A 26,339-nucleotide genomic window follows, 5' to 3' on the forward strand; every position below is an offset into this window, starting at 1 on the left:
GATGAAAGGTGTATTACATATTATCACAAAGCGAGGTAGCAAGTGGAAGACTTGTATAGTAGAAAGTGGCTTGATTCCTCTAAGTGGAAGATCCGTATGAGGGTCATATCTATATACCGTACAAGACGGGTAATCGGCTTGTGGAAAGCGGTATTGTACGGCAGTAACCGGCAGCGCCACGTGTGGCGCTGCGACACATATCAGCATACGAGTAGGAAGATTTCCAACATGTACTCTTCAAGCTCATGCGTGTCTACTCGCGCTCGCATGATGACACGTACGCTTTTACTCTAGATACGTCGAGTTGAAGAAGCATGACGATCATTGAATATTCACTTGAAAGTCATTCGTGTATTTGCAGGTCGACACTGGGGCAAGGGATCAGTGTAGTCGGCCTTATTGTACGCTTTGCACTTCTCATCCTAAATACGATCCTAAATACGTGACTCCTTTGAAACCTGAAAGGCACCCATGGCACTCAAACGCGCAGCTCCCGGGTTAAACCTCTCCGGATACAACTTCAAACTCTCCAGGAACAGCTCCTTCTCAGTCTTTGGGTTCTTTTCGAGGATCTTGCCAAAGTCTTGAATGTACTTTTTGGTCGCAGCAAGGTGCCAGATTCCGTCAGTCTCCCCAGCCATCTTATGCCCAGACACCACATAAGCAGGATTGAGGGCCTCGACGATTTCAACCGCCCTGATCCATTCCTCGCGCTTGGCTTTCGTGTTCGCTTCCATCAACATCTGGTGACACTGCCCATACACTACGTCGCCGCAGACGGCCAGTCTGAGGTCCGGAATCCAGAGAACAGTTGAGTCGTAGGTGTCGGTGTGCCCACACTCGATGGCCTTGAAATCCCAGCGGTTCTCGAGCTTGAAGCTTCCACCGCTCTTTGGGGATAAAGGTTGCGCAAGGGTGAAGGGGCGGTAGATCTGGCCCGGGAAGCGGGCTTCCCACATCTGGTTGAACACTCCATCCTCAATCTGCTGTTCCATGTGTTTGATGGTTCCGACTGTGGCGATGGGAACGGCTTCCGGGAAGCGCTTCATCAGGAGGGGTATGCCGAACCAGTGATCTCCGTGGCCATGGGTGATGTAGATGTATGAGAGCTTCCGCTTTGGTGCAATGTTCTCAATCCAGGCGATCAGTTCCTCTGTCTGTTTGATAGTGATGGGCGTGTCTACTAGGACAGCTTCATTTGCCGAGTAGATGAGGGTGCAAGAGATTGGGGACCATGCTGGGGTCGCGTTCGAGCCCGGGACTTTGGAGGGAATCGCTGCGCGACGTACACGGCTGATCTCAGATCGGCCATCTTGTCAATTTTCGATTTGTTAGAATAGAGTGAGTAGTCGAACTTCTACAAGATCAGTCACTTGTGCGCGACGGTTACAAAGATCACTGTGGCTCGGTGCTATGCTTTTATACAGATGAGGGCTGCCAACATCAAGGCATACAGGCCTAGACGAGCGGTCCATCATGCCAACCGAGGATCGAGGCATACTGCGGATTGATTAGTCGTGATCCAAGCTGAGTGCAACAGCGACGATGAGATGGATGGTCTAATGAAGTTACTTTGGATGAGCCGTCAGCTTTTCCTAGCGACCACGAGTCAAAGCGGGGTTGATTATGTGAGGAATTAGAGTACTGGAGCACAGCAAGCTGCCATCTTGACAACCCGCACTGACACGGTTCTCTAACGGGAGGATCAAATGCAACTTGAAATCAGCACTTGTGTGCAAAGGAATTCGTATTTCTGGTAGTGGCTGATAGTTGATAATTCCGAAGCCCGTTTTACCATAATGGGAAACGGATTCCGGGAGAGTAGACGCCGCCAAGTATCACTGCTCCGGTGGAGAGTGAAGTAAGCGAGGCGCATCGGCCGGGCTCGACGCAACCACCAAAGACAACACGAAGCTACGTGTGATCAATGCTAGGCTTATTGTTGATGGTCTTTGAGCTCTTTAGACCTTTGCATTGGCATCTTGAAGGAAAGCATGAGCAACTAGGGCATTTTTCGGGTACAAGACATTGCTGCAATAGGCCTGCACGATCACTGAAGGTCAATGCTCTCTTAGGATAGGCACAGGATTGACGACCTGGCCGATGTCCAATACCGGGGGCTCTATTCGTACATGCAAGACCAAATTCCTCAACTCGAGAAGCGCAATACTTACTCCATGTATCTCTTACCCAAACTTCCATCTACCGGATTAAACTTTGTTTACTTACTTTAGGTAGGTGTCAGGTAAAGAGCCAAAACGTCGAACGTTGATGGAAACGGGCACTGAAATGCAATTCTCCGAACGAATATAAGCAAGGCATGATCTAGCAAAATCTTGAGCCGCGTCTCTATGTAGTGCGGCACTTGTTAGTCGTCGAGGTCAAAAGCTGCTTCATAATAAGCTTAGGCCAACTTCCAGATTCCCGCCAGTAAACAAGGCAACAGATTTCGGCAGTAGCCTCGCTGAAATACAACTTTCATTGTCCTGATCAACACCGTTGTGGCCGCTTCTTCTACGGTTGCGGGCGTCTGACTCATGCATCTGAAGCGCAGGAGTAGCCCAGTTTCGAGAGGCGGCGAGGGGCTCGCCAGGCTTTTATGATAGAATGGTATTCGCATTGAGGAAAGAGGAGCACCGTCGTACTCACTGATTTCGGTATGTCAACGATAGCGTAAGGCCGCGCAAAGAGACCCGTTTCCCGTAGACTCGGCCCCTGTCTGGTCTTCGCAAGGGGCCCGGGTCACCTCGAAGCCGACCAGCGGCTGGGGTTCCGTTCTAGGGGGGCGGACGGGCCCCAGATGAGGTCACTAACAAAATAACCTTAATGCTTAACTCAAACTCTGCCTGTCACCTCCAATTTCTCCAACCTCACCTCTCTTGACTGCTAACCACCACAACCACCTCCCCTTATCAGTCTTTCGAAACTTCGGAGGCATCCCAGAGCATCATTATGTTGCCCTGGCTTGGTCCATAAAGCAGGCATCCAAGTGGAATCTCACCTGATTTTGTTTCGCACAGCCCAATTTTTACGTCTGCCCGCGATCTCCAACTGTGGCTCTTACAGGGGCTTAATCTTGGCGGGGGTTTCGGATGACCCAACCTGGAGAATCCAACTAGCCCCTCACACGCACTAGGAGCTTGGGACTCGCAAGCTTGGTGAGTTTTCTCAGCGTTGCAATGCTATGGACCATGCTCCCGACCATCCCTGAACGCCACTGCCCACGTTCGTCTCGTCCTCGGAAAGCCTGAGGGTAACAGCAGTGGCTGCTGACGTGTGTCAGGTTCCGTTCGTGGGGGTGGATGTCTGTGGAGAAGAAAACATTCCCGTATGGCTTCATGCGATACTGGACTTCACTCTTCAGAAGCGCAAAGAAAGAAGAAAGTTGTGCGGTGATCCACGGGTTTTATCAACTTTCGCTACCTGGTTGTCGATGTCTTCATCATGGCATGAGTGCCAATGGCCTTGGCCAAACCACTTTACTACCGTGACATTCTTGGAAAGAATGATTATCGTGATCGTCTTGCCATCACAACAGCTACTGCCTTGGACGCCTTCTGCAGGGCCACAATCATCCGACGATACTGGGTTTCATCTTTTCAGCTCAGCCATGATGAGAACTAGGAGATTTCGTGTCCACTAACGGCAGGATATGATTCCGGGCAAGAACTTCTGATCTTAAGGGGTTGACAATGGCTACGAAAGCTACCCCCGGTACTCCCAAGCATACCAAGCCTCCCGTGCATCCGGGCCAAGCCTCGCGAGTGCCTGTGCCTGGATGTTCTTCAACCTCACTTGCTCGTCAGATTCAGCCCTGGCTATACTCCCCTGCGAGAGCCGCAAACCTAAAACAGAGCGTCCCTAGTTTTTCATCCCTTCCTGCGGATCCGTCCCATCACTCTTCAGATGGCAGTGCGACATTTGATCCCATCTTGGCTGGTAAGACATGTTCAGCTGACTTGTTAGTCCGACTTGTACCAACTCGACTTACACGCTCACCGCAACCTGTTCGACTTCAGCATCACCAGGGACAACATCGAGAATCACCTCGTCTCTAACACACCCGCCTGGGACCCTCGTCAAAGCACTCCACGAATGACGATACCTCGCGAGCCTCCTTCACACCAAGCTCCAACACGCCCATGCCCAGACCTGACCTAGATCCGGAAAGACGTGCCATCACAACAACCCGTGCATCCGAGATTCCGTGCACCGGATACTGCGGGCGGCGGGCCATGTTCATCAGCCAAGGCGACGATGAACCAGACCCCTCCTGATATAATGACTTTTCCCCCTTCTTTTCTTGGTCTGCAGTGATCAGCAGGACTGTCACCACATCTTCCATTCACCCGCGCGCCCGTCTTCATTCGTTTCTTGGTAGCCATTTCGTGATTTTATGACTTGGCTACAGTTTGTTTACTTCGATTCACTTCATCCAGAGACCGGTATCTCGACTCCGTTCAGACCTCTTACGTTCCTTTATTCCTTCTCGTGACTTTCTTTCTTTACATCATAACGACAATCACCCCAAGTCCCATCCAACCAGTTCTTACTACTCGACGAAAACACGATGCTCACACGATACGGAGTCATCTCATGGCTCACCCTGTCGACTCTGGCAGCCGCCAACCCTCCAGTAGCGCCTCCAGCCCAGCAGCAATGCGAGCCTAAGACCGAGACGATTGTACACACTGTCCACGAGACTGTTCATGTTCCTACAACAATTCACAAGACGGTACACGTCACGCTGCCGGGAGAAGTAAAAACAGTCCACGTTCCCGTTCCGACGACGATACATCAGATCGAGACCGTCCACGAGAAGATACCTGTACACGTCACCGTTCATGTTCCGACAACAATCAAAGAGACTGTACACATCACTCAGCCTCCTAAAGTGGTGAAGGAGACAATACACGTCACCCTGCCCCCGCAAGTTGTCAAGGAAACGATTCATATCACCGAAACGAAGAAGGAGGTCCAGACTCTTCCTCCGCAGGTGGTCAAGGAAACAGTCCATATCACTCAGCCTCCTCAAATCGTTAAGGAGACGATACACGTCACTCTACCTCCCCAGACGGTCCACGTCACGCAACCTCCTCAAGTGATTAAAGAGACAATTCATGTTACTCAGCCGCCTCAAGTCATCACGGAGACGATACATCTCACTCAGCCTCCTCAAATCGTCAAGGAGACCGTACATGTTACCTTACCCCCTCTGCCTCCTCAAACAATTCACGTCACCCAGCCTCCCCAGGTCATTAAAGAGACTGTTCATGTCACACAGCCTCCTCAAGTTATCAAGGAGACTGTACACGTTACCTTGCCTCCGTTGCCTCCTCAAACGATTCACGTCACTCAGCCTCCGCAAGTTATCAAGGAAACCATACACGTCACTCAACCACCTCAAATCATTCGGGAGACTCTGCCGCCTCAGATCATCAAGGAGACTCTGCCTCCTCAGATTGTCAAGGAAACCGTTCATGTCACCCTTCCTCCAGTCAGGGAGACAGTACATGTGACCTTGCCTCCTCAAATCATCAAAGAGACTCTGCCTCCCCAAGTTGTCAAGGAGACTGTTCATATCACGCAGCCTCCCCAGACAATCAGGGAGACTCTGCCGCCTCTGCCGCCTCAGATAGTCAAGGAGACCATTCACGTCACTTTGCCTCCAGTCAAGGAGACGGTTCATGTTACCTTGCCTCCCCAGGTAATCCACCAAACAGCGCCGCCTCAAGTCGTCAAGGAAACAGTACACGTTACCCTTCCTCCTCAGGTGGTCAAGGAAACGGTTCATGTCACCTTACCTCCCCACGTTATCAAAGAAACGGTCCACGTTACGCAGCCTCCTCACGTCATCAAAGAGACGATTCATGTTCCTCAGCCTGCGCAGACCGTACACGTAACGCAACCTCCCCAAGTCATCCATCAAACGGTTCACGTCACCCAGACGGTCAGCCATTGCGCAACGACTATCGCAGCGCCAGTCTTGGGCCATCAACCGTCCCCACCTCCGGCAGTTTATCCCTCAGCGGCACCGGTGGCACCACCGGTTCACGAAGCTCCCCCTCCGGCCCACACCATGGCCCCTCCAGTCCATACCCCTCCGCCAGTCGAGCACCCTGCACCAGTAGCACCGCCAGCTCATCAAGCGCCGCCTGCCGAAGCGATGCCCGTTCACTCGCCTCCGGCTGAGGCCATGCCAGTACACACACCTCCCGTAGAGGCTGCCCCGGTCCATACACCTGCTGCAGCCCCTCCCGTTCATGACGCTCCGGCAGTTGCCCCTTCAGCTCACGTAGCGCCTCCCGCTGAGGCCGCGCCCCCTGCTCATCAGATCCCTCCCATCGGATTCACACCAATCAACCCCCCAGCTGAGCCCGCAGCAGCACCAGCACACCCCATGAAGATGAGGTTCATGGCCAGGAGATAATCGAAGTCGCTAGCGGAGAATGAAAGATGAAAGGCAATGAAAATTGTGGATGCGGATCCTGGAAAAGAAGGAATCTAGAATAATGTGCGCGTATAACTTTCTTACATGTAATCTAAATACTAGATGGTAGCTATGATGCTGGCGAAGTTTGATACCCGGTCAGCCGGCCTTGAATAGACCACTTGATACCTCTCATTTCCCAAATCTCTGCAAATGAAATCGTCATTCAGTCTCTGTTTTCTATCTAAAAAGTCGCATGGGTATCTTTGTCCTTTCCCTTCCGTCCAAAATCGAAAAAGTTTCCTCCTTCACGTTCCTTGCCCTTTTTCTCATCCTCACTAGCGAGGCAAATCTCATCAAATCTCTGTAGCGTCTGGTGGATATCGACCTGAACGTTGCGGGCGAGGTATTCGCCTTCGACTCGTCTCGCAGCAGCAATATTCTGTCGAGTCTTGGACTTGACTGCTGTTCGGATACTTTGGTAGATGCCCTGGGTGGGGTACGTGACAATTCCGAGAGTAGCTGTGTCGAGCAGTGTTAGCACCATCAGACGACTAGCAGGAACAGATATCGCAAACCACCAGACTTACCAGATGCTGTCTTTGTCGCCATGTTCATGACTCCCTTGCCGACGCCCAATGCTGCGCCCGCAGCACCTCCATCACGTCCACCCTTGTACGGTTGATAAAATAAATCGGCGAAACCTCCCCCGAGTCCAGTGACAAAGTTCTTGCCGCCAACCATGGCGCCAGACTTCCAGTCAGTAATGGCAGCGCGGTTCTCAACCTTTTCGCCGTAGAGCTTAGGTGCCTCGCGGAGACCTTCCGTGACAGCCAACGGTACTTCGAGATAGAACTTGCCGTAGGACTTGAAAAAGGTACCAACGCCGGAAGCCGATGCCTTAAATACCGCGCCCGCTGTGCTCCCACAGCCTCGGCCGGCGCTTCGGGGCCGATCAAGAGCGTCGGATTGTGGAGGCGCGAGACTCGGTGATCGGGGCGGCGTCTGGACGTCTAGGCTTGACATACTTCTGGCACTTCTCCTCTCAATATCTTCCATCTCTGCAGCCTTTAGTTTGGATCGTTGGTTGTAGACTTGGACGGGCTTGACGACAATGTCGGTGGCGCCCTTGACCATTCCGTATCCCACCCCCATCAAGGATGAGGCTGTGCCTGTGACGGGATCCCACCGGCGGTTCTCGATGATGTACGTTTTTGTTTCGTGTCTTGAAAGCGAATGTATCGTTAGTATACACTTGGCTCGGCGGAGCAGTATTTGCAGACACTCACAGTGACATGTTTTTCTGGCCAATCTTGAGGTGGTCAAGAAGAATCCCAGCAGCTTGCTTTGACAGCTTCACGTGCTTCTTGCCTCTCTTAAACTCCCACACTGCGGGCTGGTTGGGGAAAATATCGCACTGAAGCATATCAAGTGGTAAGTTGGCGTGGAATGACTTGGCTGCCGTGGCCACACCGCTCTCCGTCTTCATCTTCGCTGCAAGCTCGCCAGCTGCAACTGCGGCTTCCGGTGTCAAGCAGAATCGGATCGCATCTGCCAAGTTCTGCGCATTGAGCTGCTTGTGTGGAATGGGCTTTGGCCCGGCGCCTGCGATAGCAACCATGTCTCCCCAGAATGGTTGACTGCTAAGTGTTAGCTTCGACCTGTGTAGAGTCTTCGTACCACTCTGCAGCACTTACTCTCCAAAGAAAGGAACGATTGTGGTTGGCCTTCCATTCAACAGACCACAGGCAGTAGTTCCCGCACCACCATGGTGAAAGACCGCCGCAACATTGGCAAACAGCCACTCGTGTGGACAGTCTCCCAGAAACAGGATGTCATCTGCGTCGATGCCTCCGAGGTTGCTCCATCCCTTTGATATGATGGCCCGAACGCCCGTTGCGCGTACAGCTTCGACGAGGATCTTTGTTATTTCGTCGGGGTTGTCGATGACGATACTTCCGAAGCCGATATAGATGGGAGTCGGACCATTCTTGAGGAAGTTCGCGAGCTCGGTGGGCGGCTCGTACTGGGGCGGTTCGCGGAAGAAGAAGCCGCAAACATCTGTGTCACAGATCAGTGCCTGTTACGAAGTCATTTTGCGCAATGGATGGATTAGACTAATCTTACCGATGTAGGCAGGCCAGTCGATTGGCTTCGGAATAAGTGATGGGGACCAGCAGTAGGTGAATGGAATCTTTTGCGACTCTGCAAGGACCGGGCCCTCGGAAAACGGCACCTCTTCGAGATCGATCGTCCGCCTCCAATCGTTGATGACATCTCCAAGTCTGGAAAATCGTTAGCACAAGAGATCCACGATGGCTGGTACAACTGCTTACCCTTGCCATGTCAACCACTCGACAATACTGTAGGACACAAAGTTCGCCGTCATCTGGTCAACAACTCCCTTGTCTCCAAACTTGAGATTTGCTAGGGGGTGCGGGAATGCTCTCGTGCTGCTCCAAGGCATGGTAAACATGAGATGTACGGGTACACCAAGAGCTTGGGCGCAGTGGACGTGTGCGAAGCTCGGCGGGTTAGCAATGATTGCATCCGCCACGAACGGTGTTCCAGTCTGGTTATCGGGTTCGATACACGATCTCCAGCACCCTTCCAGCATTTCCTTGACCATCTTGCGCTTCTTCTGGATATCGCCGCCTTTCAAGCTCTTCAGGCTCGGGATCAACCCGGGGTTCTTGACCATGTAGGCCATCAGTTCGGAAGGGTCACCGCCGATGGGGTAGAATTCGAGGCCGGATTTACGGACAAAATCGTCAAAGACGTCGTGTGTTGCTAGGCGTACTCTGTGGCCGTAAGTTTGAAGCTCGTTTCCGAGCGCGATGAAGGGCTGGACATCGCCGCGACTTCCTACGACTTGGATCACGATGTTGAGTTTAACAGGGAACGTCTTCTTTTCGGCGAAACGCTCTGCTGCTTCGAAGTATTCTGGTGGGGGCCCCTCGGCGGCTGCTGCTTGTGCGAGGTGAGCTGGGTCTTTGAAGTCGGGGACGAAGCGGGCGAGGGTTGTTGCCAGTCGCGAGTCAAGGTTTACGTTGATTCTGCCGTCCGCTATTGTGAGTTTCGTTGGTTAGGATGTATTCAGACGGATTGCTAGATGGGCTGGTGGGTTTCCTACATCCGACACTTTCGCTATGTTGCTGGAGTCCCTCGCTGATCGCCGACTCGTAAGATGGGAGGTAGTCTTGAGGGACAGGATCGTCCTCTATCATCCTGATGGTGTTTCGCTTCGACATCTTGCACTCTCGGAGTGGGACGAAGGTCGACTTTGCAGTTGTTAAGGGTGAATTTGCCGCCGTGTCGTAGACGTCGCTGGAGAATAGAATTGACAATGGGTATCGAAAGAGAAAATGTTGGTGGATCGCTGAATCAATTGAGAAGAGAAGGGGCAAGAGCACGATATGATTCAAGGACGGTCACAAGAAGAAGGTGAAATCACTAATCAGGGAGGGGTCTCGAGGAATTTCAGCCAGGCAATCAAACACTTTATCAAATATTCACCTACCGCTTACTACTTACATCATACGCCGCCACACCACCCCTCCGTAGTCTATGTGTAGACTCAGTCGCATATCTCGTACCTGACTCGGGTATTCCGTAGGGCGAAGCCTCGAACGGGAGCGCTAAAGAGACTAGACTTCGTGGGCCCGGTAGTTTGAGCCGCGCCACGACGCGTAAAAGTGCGAATCCACGTAAAAGATCGTGTTTTTAAAGATCTCCAAGCTCTTTTAGGCATATCTAGTTGCGAAGAGCCGCGGGTTCGGCATGTTCCCGTTGCATCAGGGCCATAAAAAACTCACAGGGGTGTGGGCATGTTGTCTCGATCCGCGATGGGGGCGCCCGTCAATGTTTAATTATCAATCAAGTGGACACAACTTTAAACTTCTCATTGGTTCATTTTCAACCCGCGGGTCTTCGCATTTCCTCGCATCTTGGGTGACGAATACGCGTATACGACCAACACAGAATGCGCGGATAGATCGTTCGTCACTAGTCACTTTAATCCGCAGCTCTAAACTTGGGTCTCTCCCCACTGCCGCAAAGACTTTGCGCATTTCGCCGGATTAGGCACCGTTTCCCGGGCTTGATGGCTTCGCCCTCTGACCAATGGCTAGATCTAGATCATACGCGTACGGAGAGTGCCGCAAACTGCTTGATCAACGTGGCTCAGCCCTACTAATACTCCGCGTACAATCTGAAAATCTGCAAATACCATCCCTCAGAGGCTCAGTCTGCCTAGCGCCAGGGGGCTCTTCGTGTTAAGGCTGTTTTGCATCACAGCAACACTCGTATGCAAACACGAAGGGGTAAGGGGGAGATTTCGGAGATGAACCTAAAGACTTACTTATATCGAGGTCTTTGGACCGATTAGGGATGATGGTAGAAGTCAATCAACAAGCTACCACATCACCCGCCCACAATCCTAACACGAGCATATGGAACACGGTCTTTATCGCCTGGGGATTTTAGCCTTCAACAACTAAAGCTAAACTGTTCGGCCCGCCCAAACTCAATTCAAAGCCAAAGTTATTACCTAACTGCGCCAAGGAGACATTCAGTTCGTCACGATGGCGGACAACAGCACCACCACCGAAAGTGCTTCCACCGGCTTCGTTTTCTACCACTATGAGCCGTCCATGGTAGCGGCAACTGTCTTTATCATCATGTTTGGGGTTTCCGGTATGCTGCACATCTGGCAATTATGTCGACGCAAGACGTGGTATTTCATTCCCTTTGTGATTGGGTGCATTTGTAAGTTGTCCAAGTCCAACCCCGTTCCCGTCCCCAAGCATGACTCGACTAACATTTCCCTAGTCGAAGCAGTTGGTTACGTTGGCCGAGCCATGTCCGCATCAGAAGCACCCGATTATACCAAGAACCCCTATATCATCCAGTCGATTCTACTCCTCCTCGGCCCCGCCCTATTCGCCGCGTCGATCTACATGGTTCTCGGTCGTCTGATTAACCTTCTCGATGCCGGAGAATACTCCTTGATTAGACCCAAGTGGTTGACCAAGGCCTTTGTGCTGGGAGATGTGCTGTCTTTCTTCGCACAGAGTGGGGGTGGTGGCATGTTGGCAACAGCCAAGAACAGCGATAATGTCAAGCTGGGCGAGAACATCATTGTCGGCGGTCTCGGGATCCAGATCCTCTTTTTTGGTTTCTCCATCGTCGTCACACTCGTCTTCCACGTTCGTCTCTCTCGCAACCCTACATCCAAGTCTCATACAGTTCAGACACCGTGGAAGGGTCTTCTCTACGTTCTTTACGCCACCAGTTTCTTCATCATGGTCCGATCGCTTTTCCGAGTTGCCGAATACGTAGGAGGCAAGGACAGCGAGCTCCAGGCCAAGGAGATGTACATCTATATCTTTGATGCGACATTGATGGGCATCACGTCTATGGCCTTCAATTGGTTCCACCCAAGTCGTGTTATCAACGCCCAGGCTACCGGCTTGAAGCAAGTCTCTAGCTCAGAGGTGCTCAACGAAGGATACCTGATGGAGAGCGGACAATGCCCGAAGCCGCAACAACAACAACAACAATACAAGGACCCACGCTACGAGCCTTACCAAAGGGCAGCTGGTCAGCAGGGGTTTCGTAGGTGAAGGGAGTCAACACGGCGGTGTTGAGGAGACTCGAGAGGCAAGGGTAGAGCTTCCAGTTGCACCAGTGGAGGCAAGAAAACCGAGCGAAGAGAATTGGAGGGACTGAGCTTACGATCCTGTCAATTTACTGAGGTCATATAATTTCATATGTTTGCGATTTGCCCTTGATGGGTTTCTTTTCCCTTTGTTCTTTGGCGATGGAGCCTTGATAGACTTATGGAGCATGTAGGGTTACATCTACTGAGGTTTGGGATATGGTAAAGAAGGCACACTTCATGCCTTGGAGTAAATGGATAAGAATAGATATTAACCTCAAACCGTGCACCAAGAAGCCATCAGACAAGTTCATAAGTCTATCGTGCCTTCGGTTGTCTTTCGCAGTCAGTCGAGTACCTAGTCCACATAACGTCCAAATACTTCAATTATCATGTTGCGCGATGCACGTATGCTACCCTATACTGCTAAAGTATCTCGTTGACTATCATGAATTTCCCTCGTGGCCACTAAAGCTTCCTCAGCAAGACCTTTCTGTCGGGGTCCGGTTGAGTCTAGACAATTATTAGCAAGACAAACCCTCTCACGATCATACTTGATCCACTTACTATTGCGCCGAATTCCAAGTTCTTGTATCGTTCCGTGCTGCCTCCAATGTTCTTGATATCGTAGTTGGCCAGCGTCGTCGCCATAATCATCTTGATCTCATTTACAGCGAAGAAGCGACCCGGGCATGCGTGACGACCGTATCCGAAGGTCAAGCTGGTCTGTCCCACGCTGACGAACTGGGCGTTTGCCACAACCTCGGCCTGTTTTGAGCCGGCGTTCTGTTCCGTCTTGGCTTGACGCAGCTTGTAGAATCTCAGGGCGTCGAACTTTTCGGAATCGGGGAAGATCTCGTCGTCGTTGTTGATGCCGATCACAGGCAGTTCGACTACGGATCCGGCGGGAATAACCTGACCGTTTGATAGGGTGAATGTCTTGAGGACCTTGCGCTGGAATGATGCTGTACGGTGATGAGTGGGTTAAACAGGCTGACGGCCTCGGCTGTAGACTTACTGGGCCCAAGCGCGTAGTATCTCATAGTCTCTTTGAGGAAGCTGTCTAGCTTCTTCATGTTCTGCATGGCGCCGCTCGTGAAGACCCCGTTGCTCTCGGCTAACGCTTGCTGTATGTCGTCTCGAAGCATGGGAAGCAACTCAGGCATAGCAGCTAGTGTGTAGAGACTTGATTCATCGAGTCAGCATTATCCCAGTACCCCCACTACTCTCAGGGTTCAGATACTTACGCGTTGGTCGTGGTGACAGTTGTAGTGTGGATGGCAGCGAAACTGACTCCCAACTGGTACCTGGCGAGCTCTCTGTCGTTCTTCTCGCCAAACTTCTTTTGCGACTCCATGATCCATTGGAGCATATCATCTGGCTTCTGGTAGTCGGGGCTCTTCTCGGCCTCCTTCCTTGCTGTTACTACAGGTCTCAGGAACCTGTCGGCCTCCTCGATTCGGTAGTGGACCTTCTTGACCTCCGGGGTTCTCGCCGCCAAGAAGGGGCGCAGCCATGGAGCAATATCAGCAACCTTTCGAACGGCCTTCATCAGATCGAGGGTGTAGTTGATCGCAGCGTCGAGGTATTCCTCGTTTCGACAGAGCTCTGGTCCGATGAAGACGCGCCCGGATGCCATGGCGATGACGCGCATCATCTTATCCATGATCTTGACCTCAGTCCAGTCGCATGATTGGGGGAGCTCTGTTCGCAGAGCTTCGACGACTTCGTCGGCGATGATCGGGTTCAATCGGACTGGATAGTTTCCACGGTTGTTAGGAAGACTGAAAGAAACGCGTCACAGAGGTATGACGTACCCAAAGCTGGTGTCAAAGCAGTCTTGACGGTATGGGGAAGCAAGGCGATATCGGTGTCTACACCTGTGTACTTCGCGTGCATTGACTAGTAGAGGTCCATCAGTCCATGCCTTTCGTCGTACGATGATGGATCCAAACTGACCTCTTCGATAGCCCGGTTGAAGCTTAAGACGTCATCGGGAAGCTTCTTCAGCTCGTTCATAAACTTGGGGGCGACGACAATGTTTGGCGATTCTGCGGGCGACTTAGCACTGACGATCTTTTTCCTCAAAGACCTGGAGCTTACTCCTTGCGGTGGTGATGCGGAAAGCTCTCTCTTTGAACTGTAGAAATTTCTGGTTAACCAACAATGTTACTTGTCAAGACGTATTGGTATCGGTCCTACCTTCCTGTATCCATTAAGGTAGAGATTTCTGGCCTCGCCATTCATGAACTGCTTTCGTCGGGCCTCGGATCCTCCAAACTCTGTTCCCACCATTGGGATATCTGCCCATGGATCGCTCTTCAGGACTGTCTGGAGCAAAAGTGCGACAGCACATGCAAATACGGCAGTGGCAGCGACAGGCCATCTTTGGGCCACTTCGATAAACAGGGCGCCGTCTACCGCAGCACCGGCTGTGGCGTTCATGTTGGGAAGCATCGACATCGACATCTTGGGTGGTTGACGGGTTGTGATGATGGTGTGCTCGGACAAGGAGGTTAGACTCAGGAAAGAGATGGGACATAAGGGTGTAATATAATTTCACTGTACCCTCCACCACGTCCGCTTAGCTGCAAGCTTGACAGCAACCATCGAGTACGTCCTGGGGACCCCGCCACCACCGTGACGAATGCCACCAACACAGCCGACGGGAGACGAACTACGAGCATAAACTAGTAAGTAACCTGCGTGAAACTCGCCCTCGGATTGCGAAACCGGGTGGAACCGCCCAACTACCGGCCGGGGGAAGGAGAGAAAGATGGTGGGCTGTGAGCATGGCTCGCATCTTGTCTTCTCCGCCAACCACCACCCCCTGCGACGATCAACGGGACGAAGAAGGATTCGATCTGATGGGCATGCATTAGCGCTGCCGCGGGACAAAGGGTCAGAGGTAACAAAAACGCGGGGTGAGGGGCGAGAAAGTGTGAAGGGCTTTGGCCAAGCGGACTGACGAAAAAGTCCGAACCAAGGTTCATCGAGTGAGGTTCCCGTGTAAACGAGAGCAAAACGACGTTTCCGGTTTCGTATTCGCGAGTCTGATCATCAGGAGGATACCAGACGATCTGTGCGACGTAGTAGGACGCGACGTCGCTTAGTAGTCTGGTCGCATCGATGCGTTTCTAGAGGTTTAGGAAGGGCTACTCAAGTTACACTTCGTCGATTCGCTCTATCGGGCAGAATAAGATGGTTCCATCTCGGGTACCTACGTCAAAAAGCAAGACTGCTCTCCGCATGATTTGGCACATTGTACAGAGAAATTTTCTCATCTTTCTCGGTTTCTCTTTCACTGGCGAATAGAAGCCGCCCAGAATTGTCATGCGGTCCAAGTGCGGCCAATCTGTAATGTTTCGAAACCTTCTATTTGTGGCACCTTGACTCTCACCCGCGGCCCAAGCGGCATATATCATTGGATGAAAGAATGAAGGTGACAACGTGGTAGAAGAAAAAGAAGAAACATCAACTCGTGAGACCTGGTACAGCCAGGAGGGAATAGTTGGTGTGTTCGGCCCTTTCAATCAGAATATCAACATGTCGGATGACCTCCCTTCCTGAACTGCTTATCTACGATGTGGTGACATCTCCCACCGGGCGAGCTAAGCGGAGAGTTCAAGAGCCATAAACTTTGAGGAAGCCAGTAATCTCCCCATCGAACAGCGGTTTGCCGGTCAAAGGATCCTCACTATCGGCGCCCAACAATCTGGCCTCCCAGAAAGTTCCCTGGTCGGAAGTCGTCTCCTTCCTGAAACCCCATGTTGTGTAGCCTTCGGAGCCCAGGAAGACTCCGTCGATCTGCGTGCCGTTGAGTGTGTAATGCGAATACGGCTTGATTTCGGTGCCGTTGACAAAGTACATGAGTAGAGCGTCGTACGGAATTTCCGCGGCCACGAGGTTCTCCCAGGTGTAGCCCGAGACGCCAGTGGGTACCCGGGCCTGAATACCTTGGCCGTCGACACACTGGAGCGGAATCTGAGCCACGGCGGCCTTGTCAAGTGCAGCCATCTGAATGAAGATGGTTAGTGATGTGACTTCAGACCCTGGCCAATCGGGTGGTGGTGCCCGGATGTGAACTTACGTATCCCCATCGGATGCCAGTCGAGCCGCGAGAGTAAATGGCGGTCAGGCCGTGGTTGTCGATAACGCCATCGGTATCCTTTACTTGCATCGACCACGGCCCCGCCTGGCCAGCGGAGGCGTCGTATTCCGGATACACGGAGCAGCCACCGGTGAGCTCCTTGACTGTGACGTTCCCGGCGGCTGAGACGATTGGAGCCATGGCGATGCCAACGGCCGCAGCCGCGATGAATTTAGCTAGTGACGACATTTCCAAGTGATTGAATACAATAACTTGACACTAGACGATTGATAGGCGACCGATGAGGTGTTGGTGCTGACCCCTACATCGATAGACTTGCCAAGGCTATGTACCAAACTGCCCCTGGAAGGATTCTAGGCATCAAACGGCCTCATTCCGGACGCCATTCTCGTGAGAAGATCCATTCTCGCAAGCGAAGGAACTTCGGTGTTCCAAAGCCGGAGCTAAAGATGCAACGGCGCGTTCCTGCCTGGCTAAATAGCCTATGAAAGAACGGGAATTTCGGGAGGGGATGGAACTTCTAGGCTGAGGGAAGGGGTTGATGCCGCTAAAGCAAGATTGAAGCTTTGCCCCCCGGAAGCGGATGGCGCTAAATGCCGTTACCCGCCAGTGCCACCTTGATTTGAATCATCGCAGGCAAAGCATAACGTTGTTAAGACAAGACTATGACGACGAAATGCTGAATGCCGAACGATGTGACCATGCTGCCTGGCCGTCCTGGAGCACGAGGTAATGCCAGCAAGATGTCGCGCCAGCAGCTATGCTGGAACAACGTGACTCTTTTCGTAATGCTTGACTTCAAACAGAGAGAAAAGCAAAGACATCAGCCCCTTAATTAGCGTTGCTGATCAGATCAGCCACCTTTCCCTTCTCGCATAAGCCACACTCAAAGACAGGCAGCCACTTCGCCCCTGTCGTCATTCTGCATGCTGTCGATCAGTAACTTCGGGATGATGTTGGTGCTGTGGTGCTTGAGCGTGCCGGAAGGGAAGACCCCTAAAATCGGGATTGCACAAGGAGAGATCCTGGCTGCACCGATAATTGAGGACAATTGAACAAGCTTATTGAGCATTAAGGGCACGACTGCATGCGAGAAATACGAGGTTCACCTGGAAACTTTCAGACGGCGAATGGACTGCCATTTTCGGGGGCAGTAAACTTAAGTGACGCTCAGAGTGTCAGGGAGCGTGTCTGACCCTATCGGATGATCCCCATGCGCAGTTTCCTTGCATTTCACAGGGCTATCCATACGACGGGGACTTGACGAGATGCGAAGCAGTGCAGGCAAGACATAGCCATAAGTTTCTCTCGACTTATCATTCGCTACCATAATGAATCATAATGAGTCTTTGGGCGGCAACTAATATTGACCGGGGAGCCTGACTTCGGCGGCGCGCGTACGCGTCTGTTGGAGCATCCAGCCGAGGCAATTGATCAGGCTAAGGTAAGTATTCAGCGAAACCAAAAGTCGTGATCACCGCAAATGGGCTCGGGCGACAACGAATTCGAAAACGAGCTGTTTCCCTCGTTCCACTTACGTGTCGCAAGACTTGCAACGCCTAAAGGTGCACAGCCAAGCGGGATATATCGATAGGCTTGGTTCGAGATTACGCCGACGAGTAAAGATATGAAGTTTTTGGAAGCAATTGTTTTATTCGTCATGCGTTAATACATTGTCGGCGTCGATATCGCTGAAGCAACGGCATCAATAAGGTCGCCATTAATCTTCGTCTTACGAAGATGAGTCGATGACGAGTGAGCGTGAAACTCAATAAGGCATGGATCGATGATCAACTATTAATATCTTGTGGGTTAAGAATTTTCATTTATGACAAGGCCTGACTCCAAGTTTTGCTTCCCAAAATTTTGTTGGCGTGACTAGTCAACTACGCGGGCCCAATTTCTGAGGAAAAGTGACAAAACTTTTCTTTCGTCCGCAACCCTCAAGACTTGTCTTAGACTTTCCAAAATTCATGCTTGGCCATCTTGTTACAAGTTATATCCCGGAGCCTGCTGATTATGCGGACTTAAGCCTCGATCATCTAGCTCGGTATGTCAAAGATGCCTTCCAGAACATCAACTCTTGGCTAATCCTAACTAGATATGATATCGAATAAGTCACCTAAGTCGTCGCGCACTTTTTGGAGCAAAGTTGAAGTGACCAACTGTGACTATCACATTTAGCGAAGCTCAAGTAAGCACTCTAAGCCGATATCCCGCGCGGTGAGCAGGGTGAGCAAAAAGTAAGTATAAGGGTTGAACAGCGAATAGATAACAACCCTGGGAGATGTGTTAGCGGCAAAGGCTTCGGAACGCCCTCAGTAATACCTCGATGAGTCCAAAGCGCAGTTGAGTCACCACCGCCAATGAACGCCATATTCGTCTCTGCGCCAAGACACCAGTCTGCTGATCCTAGTCCTTCCCCCGCACGCCCGGTTCCAACTCGAACCCAACAACCTACCCAACTACCTTTCCACCTTTCCACTCTACCATCATTTCGAAGTGCCTTTCTTCCCAGTCTACTCCGTACTATCTTGCCATAACCGCTTAAACGCTTAAGCGGATATAAGCAACATGCACAAGCACATGGCCCCTTTGATATCATTTCTAGAGGATTTCCAAAACGGCAAATTTACGAAATGCGATATCAATCGCAGACTTACACGCATGAAAGACCTAGTTGATGACAAGCCAATATCGAAGTCGAAAGCAGCTACTCAAAGTCGGTACACAGTAGCCCAAAGGCATCTCTGTAACATCCGAGATAGACTCGGCCGACCGGTGTACTACCTCTGCATCCTCGCGTCGTCTGTGAAGGCACTGCACCAGTACGACCGGACCGGGTTCCAAGATGCCTTGGAGGAGTGGGCGGAGGAGACGTACGTCCCCACAGCATTCGCCGAAAAAGCGTGATGCGCGGTCGAGGAATTCCTAGCTAGCCTTGCTACTAACACCACAGCTCGAGTTCTGAAACATCGTCGAGAAGCAGGCGACAGTGAGCGGCATAGTTTAATGCCCGAGCATCAAAAGACGCTGAAGAGACCAAGAATTACTGAAGAAGAGGAGGACCCGATACAACAAGATATGCCCGTATCCTCCCAATATAACGCGCAAGAAAGTCACTTTATATGGAGCAATGAACAACATCCCTTCACGACCTTGCAGAAAACGGGACCTCAACCCTCGCCCATTCAACCTCAAAGCATGAGTGCGGCCGTCGTTACCCCGGAAATTCTGTTGGATCCGATAATCGGAAATGTTCCTGATGTAGCCTATCATGCCACCATTACCGGAGATGGTAATAATGTCGACGAGGATGTTTTATCCTTCAACATCTCAAGTGACCCTTGTCCTTACGTGGTGTTGCAAAATGATGGTAATTACCTCAGGTTTTTGTCTAAAAGCAGCACTTATTAACATTGGTAGGAATGATTCTGAACCACGCGTATCAAGTGTCCAGGCTGGATGCGATGAGGGCACTTCTGGAACCAGACATTGTCGAAGACGAAATTCGTGTCACGATACCTACCATCGAGGCAGCTCGCCCGTTCCTGACGTTCCATTGCTCGCCCGAAACCGCTCTGCGTCTGACAGCAAGATGAAATCAATTCACTTACAATTTACTTGACTACTTAGATAGTAATTTCATTTCTCCGACTTTGCATGACCCATAACACTTCAAAAATTTACCAGCCTCCCATGGTATTATGACAGTATGCTCTTGCCCATCGCTGCCCACTGACTCCACAAACTTGGAGTCAGCCAACTGGTGAATGTATACAATAGCGGGTTCGGAGCCGTGAAAGCTCACAGCTAGAAATACCGTATCTGATTCCGGTGTATAGACTGCGAGATCTTCGAGTGGGAGCCATTCAAAGCTGGAACATGGCTGGCCAGCCTGTGGATTGATACGTAAGGAGTTGTGCTTGTTCGTAGAAGAGTAACTGACCTCTTCTTGGCACCTCGCACTGAGCCTGTCCGGTGATGAAGTCTTTGTCCTTATCTTCCTCATTCTATCGATGGGAATGATACCTCCGGCTTGATGTTCGCACGCGTCTCTCGCTTTCAGGGCAGCGATTCAGTTGGACATATCCATTCTCCTGGGATTGTCTTGGATCTGCTTTAAACATCGACGTGGCTCGTGCAGGCGGATCCCGACACGGAGATACATAATTCCAGCTCCGCCTTAGGCATCAGTCACAAGGCAAAGTCATGGAGGGGTAGCGGGGAAAGCTATGTGCGCAACAAACTACTCCATCCCATCAGCTCTTTCCTTGAAATTTGGCCATTGCATGGCATGCGACAGATCAGATCTTTGGCATCGACGACCCAAGAACTAGGGCATGAATGCGAAAGACATGTATACTGAGGCAATCCCCGTTAACGACAGCCGCTAACAGCGTACAGACACAGCAACGATGTTCAAACTTCCAATGGCGGGACTTCAGAGACGCGCAGTATAGTCCAGGCCGAAACACAGTGATCTTGCTCGTTGATATGCGAGACGCTGTTGGATGCGCGGTCTATATTCATAATGAGAGCGATGGCTTTGTGGACATGGTCGGAATAGAAAACAAAGGACACGTGGTCCTTGTGCCATGGGAGCAGGGACTGAAGATTGTTTGCTATGGGCAATGTACTATTGCTGAAATAACCGCACTCGAAGCCTCCTCCACCTAATTCACTAAATTCACTCAATGCAAGACCTGGTTGTTGCGCTTCAAAATATCAAAGGCACTAGATTAAGGGACCGTGAAGATAACGTACGACTTTGGCGGAACAGGTTCGAGACCTGGCATGATGGGAATCGAAAGCCAGACTTTAAAATCAACTCGAGTAAGTCCCCGAATAGCATCCATCGCATCGATTGGATAAGTTGGCCATCCTTTTATAGGTGTTTCTGTGTCGTGGGGCGGCCCTTCCAGTGGTAAGAAACCGGTCGGTAGTTGGACGTCTGTTCTTCCGATCATGGTGTTGCCATCGACGTCGTCGTCGACTACATCATCGTGAGTTATCCTACGTTGACGTTGGCCATCGCTAGAGCTCGCCTCGGTAGCAGTCTGTGCAGGATCGGTTCCGGGCCTCAGGATCATTGAATCGGATTGTGTGGGACTGTGGATACCTGAGGCAGTAGCTGGTGCCCCAGGCACCAGCTGCCTGATCCACCTCCTGGTTGATCCAGCCCACCGCAGCCACCTTCACCACAACATCACCAACCAACCGTCAACACCAGTCGTATTGCCTCATTGCTTGCCTCGTTGGTCCAGATGTGCAGTGTGTACTGCCCACAGATTGCATAGTATTGCCGGTCAAAACATTTGGCATTGTTTCGAGATTGGCGGCAACTTCCTTAGAACATCCCTTTCTTCTTTTAAAGGTAGTCTCTTCTGGATGCAGCGATGACGACTGGCGCTTTCGATAATTTTGTTCTCCTTGTACTGAATCTGTCTGCTTTTGGAGAAAGTTGTGCACTCGTGCCCGAGCCATTTCTGTGAAGGCGGAGGGAATGTGGTGTTCGTTCAGCCATCCTGACAGCGTATCATAGAACGTTTCAGGTTGCAACGCAGAAAGCGGTGTAATTTGTAGCGCTAAAATACAAAGAAAATAGATGCCGTCTCCAAGTTGCAAGCGCAAATGATTAAGAATTTCTCTTGCTTTCTTGTGCCGGCTTTGGGCGGACTGAGAGTCCGTTGAAAATTGAACGTCGATTACGGGGAGCATTTGGTGCAGATTGCGATTGATTTGAACATCGGTCAAGTCGCCATCCTGAAATCCTGATAGCGTCGGGTTTAGCTTAGCTATGGCCTTATCCATCAAGAAAGATCGGTAAAAAGGTAGCTAGATAGATGGCGAGAAAGATAGATAGGTAGATAGATGGATGGATAGATGGATAGATAGATAGATGGATAGGATTATCTGTGCAAAAAGCTTACTTCTAAGTCAAGCGGGGTAAGGGACATTATCTACTCCGTATACGCACATTCGGTATGGATCCCTAACCGCCCATATCCCATCGAGTGCTGCAAGGCGACAGTACATTGAGATGCGGGGGAGCAGCCAATCGGGCCACTTCGGGCCCCTTTTTCCAACCAACCAACGTAATTGATAATAGATACTTCCAATTACTAGAGATTCTGCGTATGAAATCGGTACCAGCAATCTTCTGAGTTACAGAGAGCTACATCGCACTCGAGGCAGCCCATCCTCGTGTACTTCCGCCGCTGCGGTTGGGTATGGATATTACCACTAATTTCGCCCAGCGCAGTCCTCGCTTTTACTTGCGATATCGTACTACAACCCACGCAAGCAGAATTGGCATTTCTGTGCCCTCGTACGTGTAATTGCCACGGTACTGCCTCGTTCCTTTTGTCTGTTGCCCTCCTTGGACGTCCCCGTCGACGACCTTCTGCCAATGGTCCAAACCTCTGAATTAGGTGGGCAGAAAGCAGTCTACGCCATTCATACTGGTTCTGAACCCGGGGCCACTCAGGATCTCCCCATTGTTGAAGACGAAAGGTATTAATAATAATGACTTCGAGGAGAAAGTTCCAGGCAATTGCCTGCCAACTGCCCCGCCTCACGGGCCGGCTGAAGTCGTAATAGGACCGCATTTGGTCCCCGGTATCTACGCCGTTCATACGGTGATTGTACTCATCGATTGCGAGTGGAATCCGGAGATCCTTCCGCACTTCGGGCCCGAAGACCTCCCGTGCTGCCCTCTTCGCAGCGGTATCTCCAGCCGGCCGTTTGCGGCTTCGTACAACGTCGGATGTCTCTCGGAAGACCGTCGTGAGGAAGAGAACGAGGGCATTATCCTTCCAAGTGAACTGGTTGACCTGGAAGTTATTCCGATGAATGGTTTAGTATGGAATAGCCACTGACAGTGATTTGGGTTAACATACTTTCCCGTCAGCCGTGGAGATCGCGTGTAGTTGACCCCATGGAAGTCCCTTGCCGTCAGTCTCTTTCTCAGTAACCAATGTCTTGTCGATTCCACTATCCTTCCGGCACGTGCCGGTGGCACCGATCCGCTGGTCACGAAGGGCCCGGAAGAGCTTTACTGAAGCAAATAGATTATCAAGAAACACGTGATAAGTGGCCAACGGAAGCAAGGAAAGCAGTGATGTGACCACTCGCTGGGTTGGCGTCAAGGCCGTTCGCCGGGCCTCCTCGTCGCCGGCTGCGGGCCGGGCTTGTGCCACGAGGCCGCAGGGCCCGTCGCCGTGGACGTGCCAGAGCCAGCGGAGGGAGTACCCGGCTTGCGCCAGAACCCAGACCTTGAAGCCGGTTGGGATCGGCTTCGTTGGGATCGTCGTGGTCTCCACTGCCCGGCCCGTGAAGCGGACCATGGCCTCGTCGACGGTGAGGTCGGAGCCGGCCCGGTAGAAGCGGTCGCCGGTCTCTTGGATGTGAGCTGACCACTCATTGACTTGCTGGTACACCTTCGGCATCTGCTTCTCCCGAGGCTGCCCGCGGCGCCGGCCTGCCGTCGACGGCACGGAAGCAGGGATCTTGGCCGGGTCAAAGATCCGGATGCGGCGGAGGAGGAGCTGGAAGCGGTCCCTCGAGATAAATCGAGTAAACAAATGGATAGGATCCTCTGTCTGTTGTGAAGTAGACCAGTATTTAGATATTTTAGTTTCAGGGTGTAAGCCCATATAAATCAAAATGCTCAAAAACAAATAGACTTCGTCTACAGTCGCTGACCTCCACTTGAGACTGCGAGAGTGTTTCTTAACCGGGCCCAGCCTCGCCGAGCGCGGCGCCGCATTCGTCCACTTAACCCACCGACCGACGAGGCTGGCCGGCACGAACTCGAGGAGGAGGTCCAGCGGCTGCGGTGGTAGGCTCCGGACCTCCGCGGGCCGCTGCGGCACCTCGAAGGGCACGAACTGCCCAGGGATACCGGGCTCAACCTCCGGAGGCTCGCGGGGCCGAACAGTGGCATTATCACATTGCTCCGGCGTACAGTCGGCAGTGCAGGCGGCGGCGAGGTCCTCGGGCAGCAGGGCAAAGATACACGACTTCGCCGAGCCCGTGGAACAGCCAGATCCGTCAGAATCGTCAGAATCCATTAATTGAGTATTGGTAATGATGGATTTGGTGGATGTACCGTAGTAGAAATCATAGGGGCAACTCAAGCAGTGGATGTACCAGATGCGGTGCGGGGTAAAAGAGGGCCCCTTATGTGGAGCCAATGTACTGTCGCCTTGCAGCACTCGATGGGATAACCAGGCGAATGATTGGCACTTGAGCCATATCTTCCAGCATGGGGGATGGAGGAGGGGAACGGTGACGAAGACTACCGACACGAAAAATGGCCCTTCTTCTCAGGCATCAACGCGTCCATGACTGCCATGGACAAATCATAGCACGGGGCTTAGCGCGTTCGCCAGGCAGGGCTTGATGTGGCTGAGCATGGAAAGGTGTATCCGTTACTCTATTTGTCAAGCTGCATTTCTGTCACTTTGCTATGGAATGTACCTACCCATGAGCAAAGTGACTTGTATTGACATAAGTCGAAGACAAAATAGAGCTGAAAAGTGTCACAAATCATGAATGATATCAGCACTCGGAATGCCTGCCACATGCGATATCACTATTAATGCAGAACCCAAGAGGTCCGACCGCGAAAGGCCAAGACGGAAGAGCAAACCGCTTCCACACAAAGCAGGGAATTTGGCGAAGAGGTGAGTTTTAGAGCACACGTGTACGCAAAGTTTCATGACCGCGTAAAGAGAATCAAAAGCAAGCAAAGAGACTGAAGCCCATATTGGCTCAGCATGGATTTATTTGACTATTTGTCTTGGCTATTCGACTGAATATTGGCAGTGGACACTGGCACACTGCACCCTCAACCATGGGCGATAGGAGGGCTGTGGCTGTTTCCTGTGATGTACTCCGTACATCATGACCAGAAGCTCTTCCTTGTCGAATTCTGTAAGAAAGCCCGCGTCTATGCTGTTGATGGAAGACGTTGGTGAAATGGAGGTACACAGACAGAAATACCTGATGGAGCTGACGCGCCTCAAACTTCACAACATCCTGAGGTATCTTAAATATCCTGGGTCCCAAATTTCTGTGTCATAAGAAGTCAGAGCGAAGTAGTCTTTCACACTCCACTCCTCCCCATAGCGTCGCTGAAAGCGCTGACGTACTTCTTGATGCGTAAAAGGTCGACTCCAAGCAAATCCTCGAACTCCGACAAAATTCCAACGCCAGCGTTCGCCAAAAAATTTGAACTCGTCGTTTTTTTCGTAGGAACCCTTGGGATGAATTATGCCTTAAACATCAATGTGTCACAAGTTCTCGAACGATTAGGCAAAAGAGAAAACAAACTAGGGTCGCGGATTGCTCGAAGAAGCTTGAGAGGCATCTCTACTATACATTCGTCACAAAAGTTCGAAACAGTATAGAGAAAATTCGGACAGGCAGAAATCCCGGCAAGGCAAGGATATTTATCTATAGTGCTTTTAAGGAGGGTGTAGATTATCACTAACCTTCTTATAGTTGAAATGAATAGGAAAATAAGTTGAGTAGAAATGTGAATAAGTAGATAGACAGATAAATAGGTAGATAGGTGAATAGGTGATAGGATGGATGGAAGGATGGATGGATGGACAGGTAGATAGCCATCCATCCAAAATACGAAGAATGATTAAACGTCGTTATGACTGCCATGTTAGAAATTCAACATACAGCATCAATATGCCGTATGAAGCTAACATGATGAAGTTCGTTTCATGTGTGATTTCTCCCCTCGACATACCGGAGACATGGAGACATCACGGCCCTCAACAGTATCTTCTTAGCATGACACAATACGGACTATGCGAATTTGCCATCTCCGTAGAAGAAGCAACAAACTGTCTTCGAGAAAGGCGCAACGTCACGATAAATGGATCCAGTTCTCTCTTTCGAAGTAGCCCCCACGAGGTTGAAGTGCTCGGCACAGATATAGCACTATATCTAGCTAACAAACGATGGCTAGCCATGGCAATTCCTCTGATAAAGAACCAAGGTGGCAAGGCTTTACTCGACATTTTTCTCTCGAAGCAGTCGACTTTTAATTGCCTCAACACCTCGCACGTCGCCCAACTTCGCTAGGCAGCTTTGTATTGTGAAGTCAAGGTAAGCTA

At 51.2% G+C, this 26,339-nt stretch overlaps 9 protein-coding genes across 9 annotated transcripts; 3 read left to right on the top strand and 6 right to left on the bottom strand.

Annotated features, from left to right (window-relative positions):
• Positions 1–361: 361 nt before the first annotated feature.
• Positions 362–1,499, bottom strand: BDP81DRAFT_483723 (beta-lactamase-like protein; the record flags this gene model as incomplete). Its single annotated transcript, XM_060595076.1, has 3 exons — positions 362–1,237; positions 1,290–1,293; positions 1,455–1,499. The coding sequence occupies 3 exons, from the start codon at positions 1,497–1,499 to the stop codon at positions 435–437; spliced, it is 852 nt and encodes a 283-aa protein (XP_060441428.1). The 3' UTR covers positions 362–434.
• Positions 1,500–4,570: 3,071 nt separating this feature from the next.
• BDP81DRAFT_397720 (uncharacterized protein) lies at positions 4,571–6,430 on the top strand (the record flags this gene model as incomplete). The annotated part of the gene is made up of 1 exon (XM_060588363.1): positions 4,571–6,430. One exon carries the CDS (start codon positions 4,571–4,573, stop codon positions 6,428–6,430), a length of 1,860 nt encoding a protein of 619 aa, XP_060441429.1.
• A 244-nt stretch (positions 6,431–6,674) lies between these two features.
• On the bottom strand, positions 6,675–9,681 carry BDP81DRAFT_463951 (uncharacterized protein; the record flags this gene model as incomplete). The annotated part of the gene is made up of 7 exons (XM_060594090.1): positions 6,675–6,952; positions 7,021–7,655; positions 7,720–8,070; positions 8,128–8,491; positions 8,558–8,715; positions 8,767–9,496; positions 9,564–9,681. 7 exons carry the CDS (start codon positions 9,679–9,681, stop codon positions 6,675–6,677), a joined length of 2,634 nt encoding a protein of 877 aa, XP_060441430.1.
• A 1,332-nt stretch (positions 9,682–11,013) lies between these two features.
• Positions 11,014–12,054, top strand: BDP81DRAFT_328148 (RTA1 like protein-domain-containing protein; the record flags this gene model as incomplete). Its single annotated transcript, XM_060585192.1, has 2 exons — positions 11,014–11,197; positions 11,261–12,054. 2 exons carry the CDS (start codon positions 11,014–11,016, stop codon positions 12,052–12,054), a joined length of 978 nt encoding a protein of 325 aa, XP_060441431.1.
• Positions 12,055–12,557: 503 nt separating this feature from the next.
• On the bottom strand, positions 12,558–14,558 carry BDP81DRAFT_452899 (cytochrome P450; the record flags this gene model as incomplete). The annotated part of the gene is made up of 8 exons (XM_060592787.1): positions 12,558–12,602; positions 12,657–13,054; positions 13,108–13,274; positions 13,337–13,844; positions 13,907–13,991; positions 14,049–14,140; positions 14,193–14,229; positions 14,292–14,558. The coding sequence occupies 8 exons, from the start codon at positions 14,556–14,558 to the stop codon at positions 12,558–12,560; spliced, it is 1,599 nt and encodes a 532-aa protein (XP_060441432.1).
• Positions 14,559–15,713: 1,155 nt separating this feature from the next.
• BDP81DRAFT_452900 (uncharacterized protein) lies at positions 15,714–16,380 on the bottom strand (the record flags this gene model as incomplete). Its single annotated transcript, XM_060592788.1, has 2 exons — positions 15,714–16,106; positions 16,180–16,380. The coding sequence occupies 2 exons, from the start codon at positions 16,378–16,380 to the stop codon at positions 15,714–15,716; spliced, it is 594 nt and encodes a 197-aa protein (XP_060441433.1).
• A 4,037-nt stretch (positions 16,381–20,417) lies between these two features.
• On the top strand, positions 20,418–21,362 carry BDP81DRAFT_355930 (uncharacterized protein). The gene is made up of 2 exons (XM_060586299.1): positions 20,418–20,560; positions 20,608–21,362. The coding sequence occupies exons 1-2, from the start codon at positions 20,498–20,500 to the stop codon at positions 20,878–20,880; spliced, it is 336 nt and encodes a 111-aa protein (XP_060441434.1). The 5' UTR covers positions 20,418–20,497; the 3' UTR covers positions 20,881–21,362.
• Positions 21,363–21,404: 42 nt separating this feature from the next.
• On the bottom strand, positions 21,405–22,104 carry BDP81DRAFT_435813 (uncharacterized protein). Its single transcript, XM_060591077.1, has one exon. It carries the CDS (start codon positions 22,012–22,014, stop codon positions 21,424–21,426), a length of 591 nt encoding a protein of 196 aa, XP_060441435.1. The 5' UTR covers positions 22,015–22,104; the 3' UTR covers positions 21,405–21,423.
• A 3,177-nt stretch (positions 22,105–25,281) lies between these two features.
• Positions 25,282–25,879, bottom strand: BDP81DRAFT_435821 (uncharacterized protein). Its single transcript, XM_060591078.1, has 2 exons — positions 25,711–25,879; positions 25,282–25,648 (listed from the first exon to the last, which is right to left on the bottom strand). Exons 1-2 carry the CDS (start codon positions 25,834–25,836, stop codon positions 25,478–25,480), a joined length of 297 nt encoding a protein of 98 aa, XP_060441436.1. The 5' UTR covers positions 25,837–25,879; the 3' UTR covers positions 25,282–25,477.
• Positions 25,880–26,339: the final 460 nt, after the last annotated feature.

The sequence above is a fragment of the Colletotrichum phormii genome, assembly GCF_030913505.1.
Source record: "Colletotrichum phormii strain CBS 102054 chromosome Unknown BDP81scaffold_20, whole genome shotgun sequence".
In the NCBI taxonomy this organism is placed as follows: Eukaryota; Fungi; Ascomycota; class Sordariomycetes; order Glomerellales; family Glomerellaceae; genus Colletotrichum; species Colletotrichum phormii.

What these genes read in the sequence shown, in the direction of transcription:
- BDP81DRAFT_435813 (XM_060591077.1), bottom strand. Translation starts at nt 22,014, where the DNA reads ATGGATAAGGCCATAGCTAAGCTAAACCCGACGCTATCAGGATTTCAG.
- BDP81DRAFT_435821 (XM_060591078.1), bottom strand. Translation starts at nt 25,836, where the DNA reads ATGGCTATCTACCTGTCCATCCATCCATCCTTCCATCCATCCTATCAC. An exon ending in TATTTTCCTATTCATTTCAA is followed by an intron (nt 25,649 to 25,710) that starts CTATAAGAAGGT and finishes AAATATCCTTGC; the next exon opens with CTTGCCGGGATTTCTGCCTG.
- BDP81DRAFT_355930 (XM_060586299.1), top strand. Translation starts at nt 20,498, where the DNA reads ATGCGACAGATCAGATCTTTGGCATCGACGACCCAAGAACTAGGGCAT. An exon ending in GGCATGAATGCGAAAGACAT is followed by an intron (nt 20,561 to 20,607) that starts GTATACTGAGGC and finishes AACAGCGTACAG; the next exon opens with ACACAGCAACGATGTTCAAA.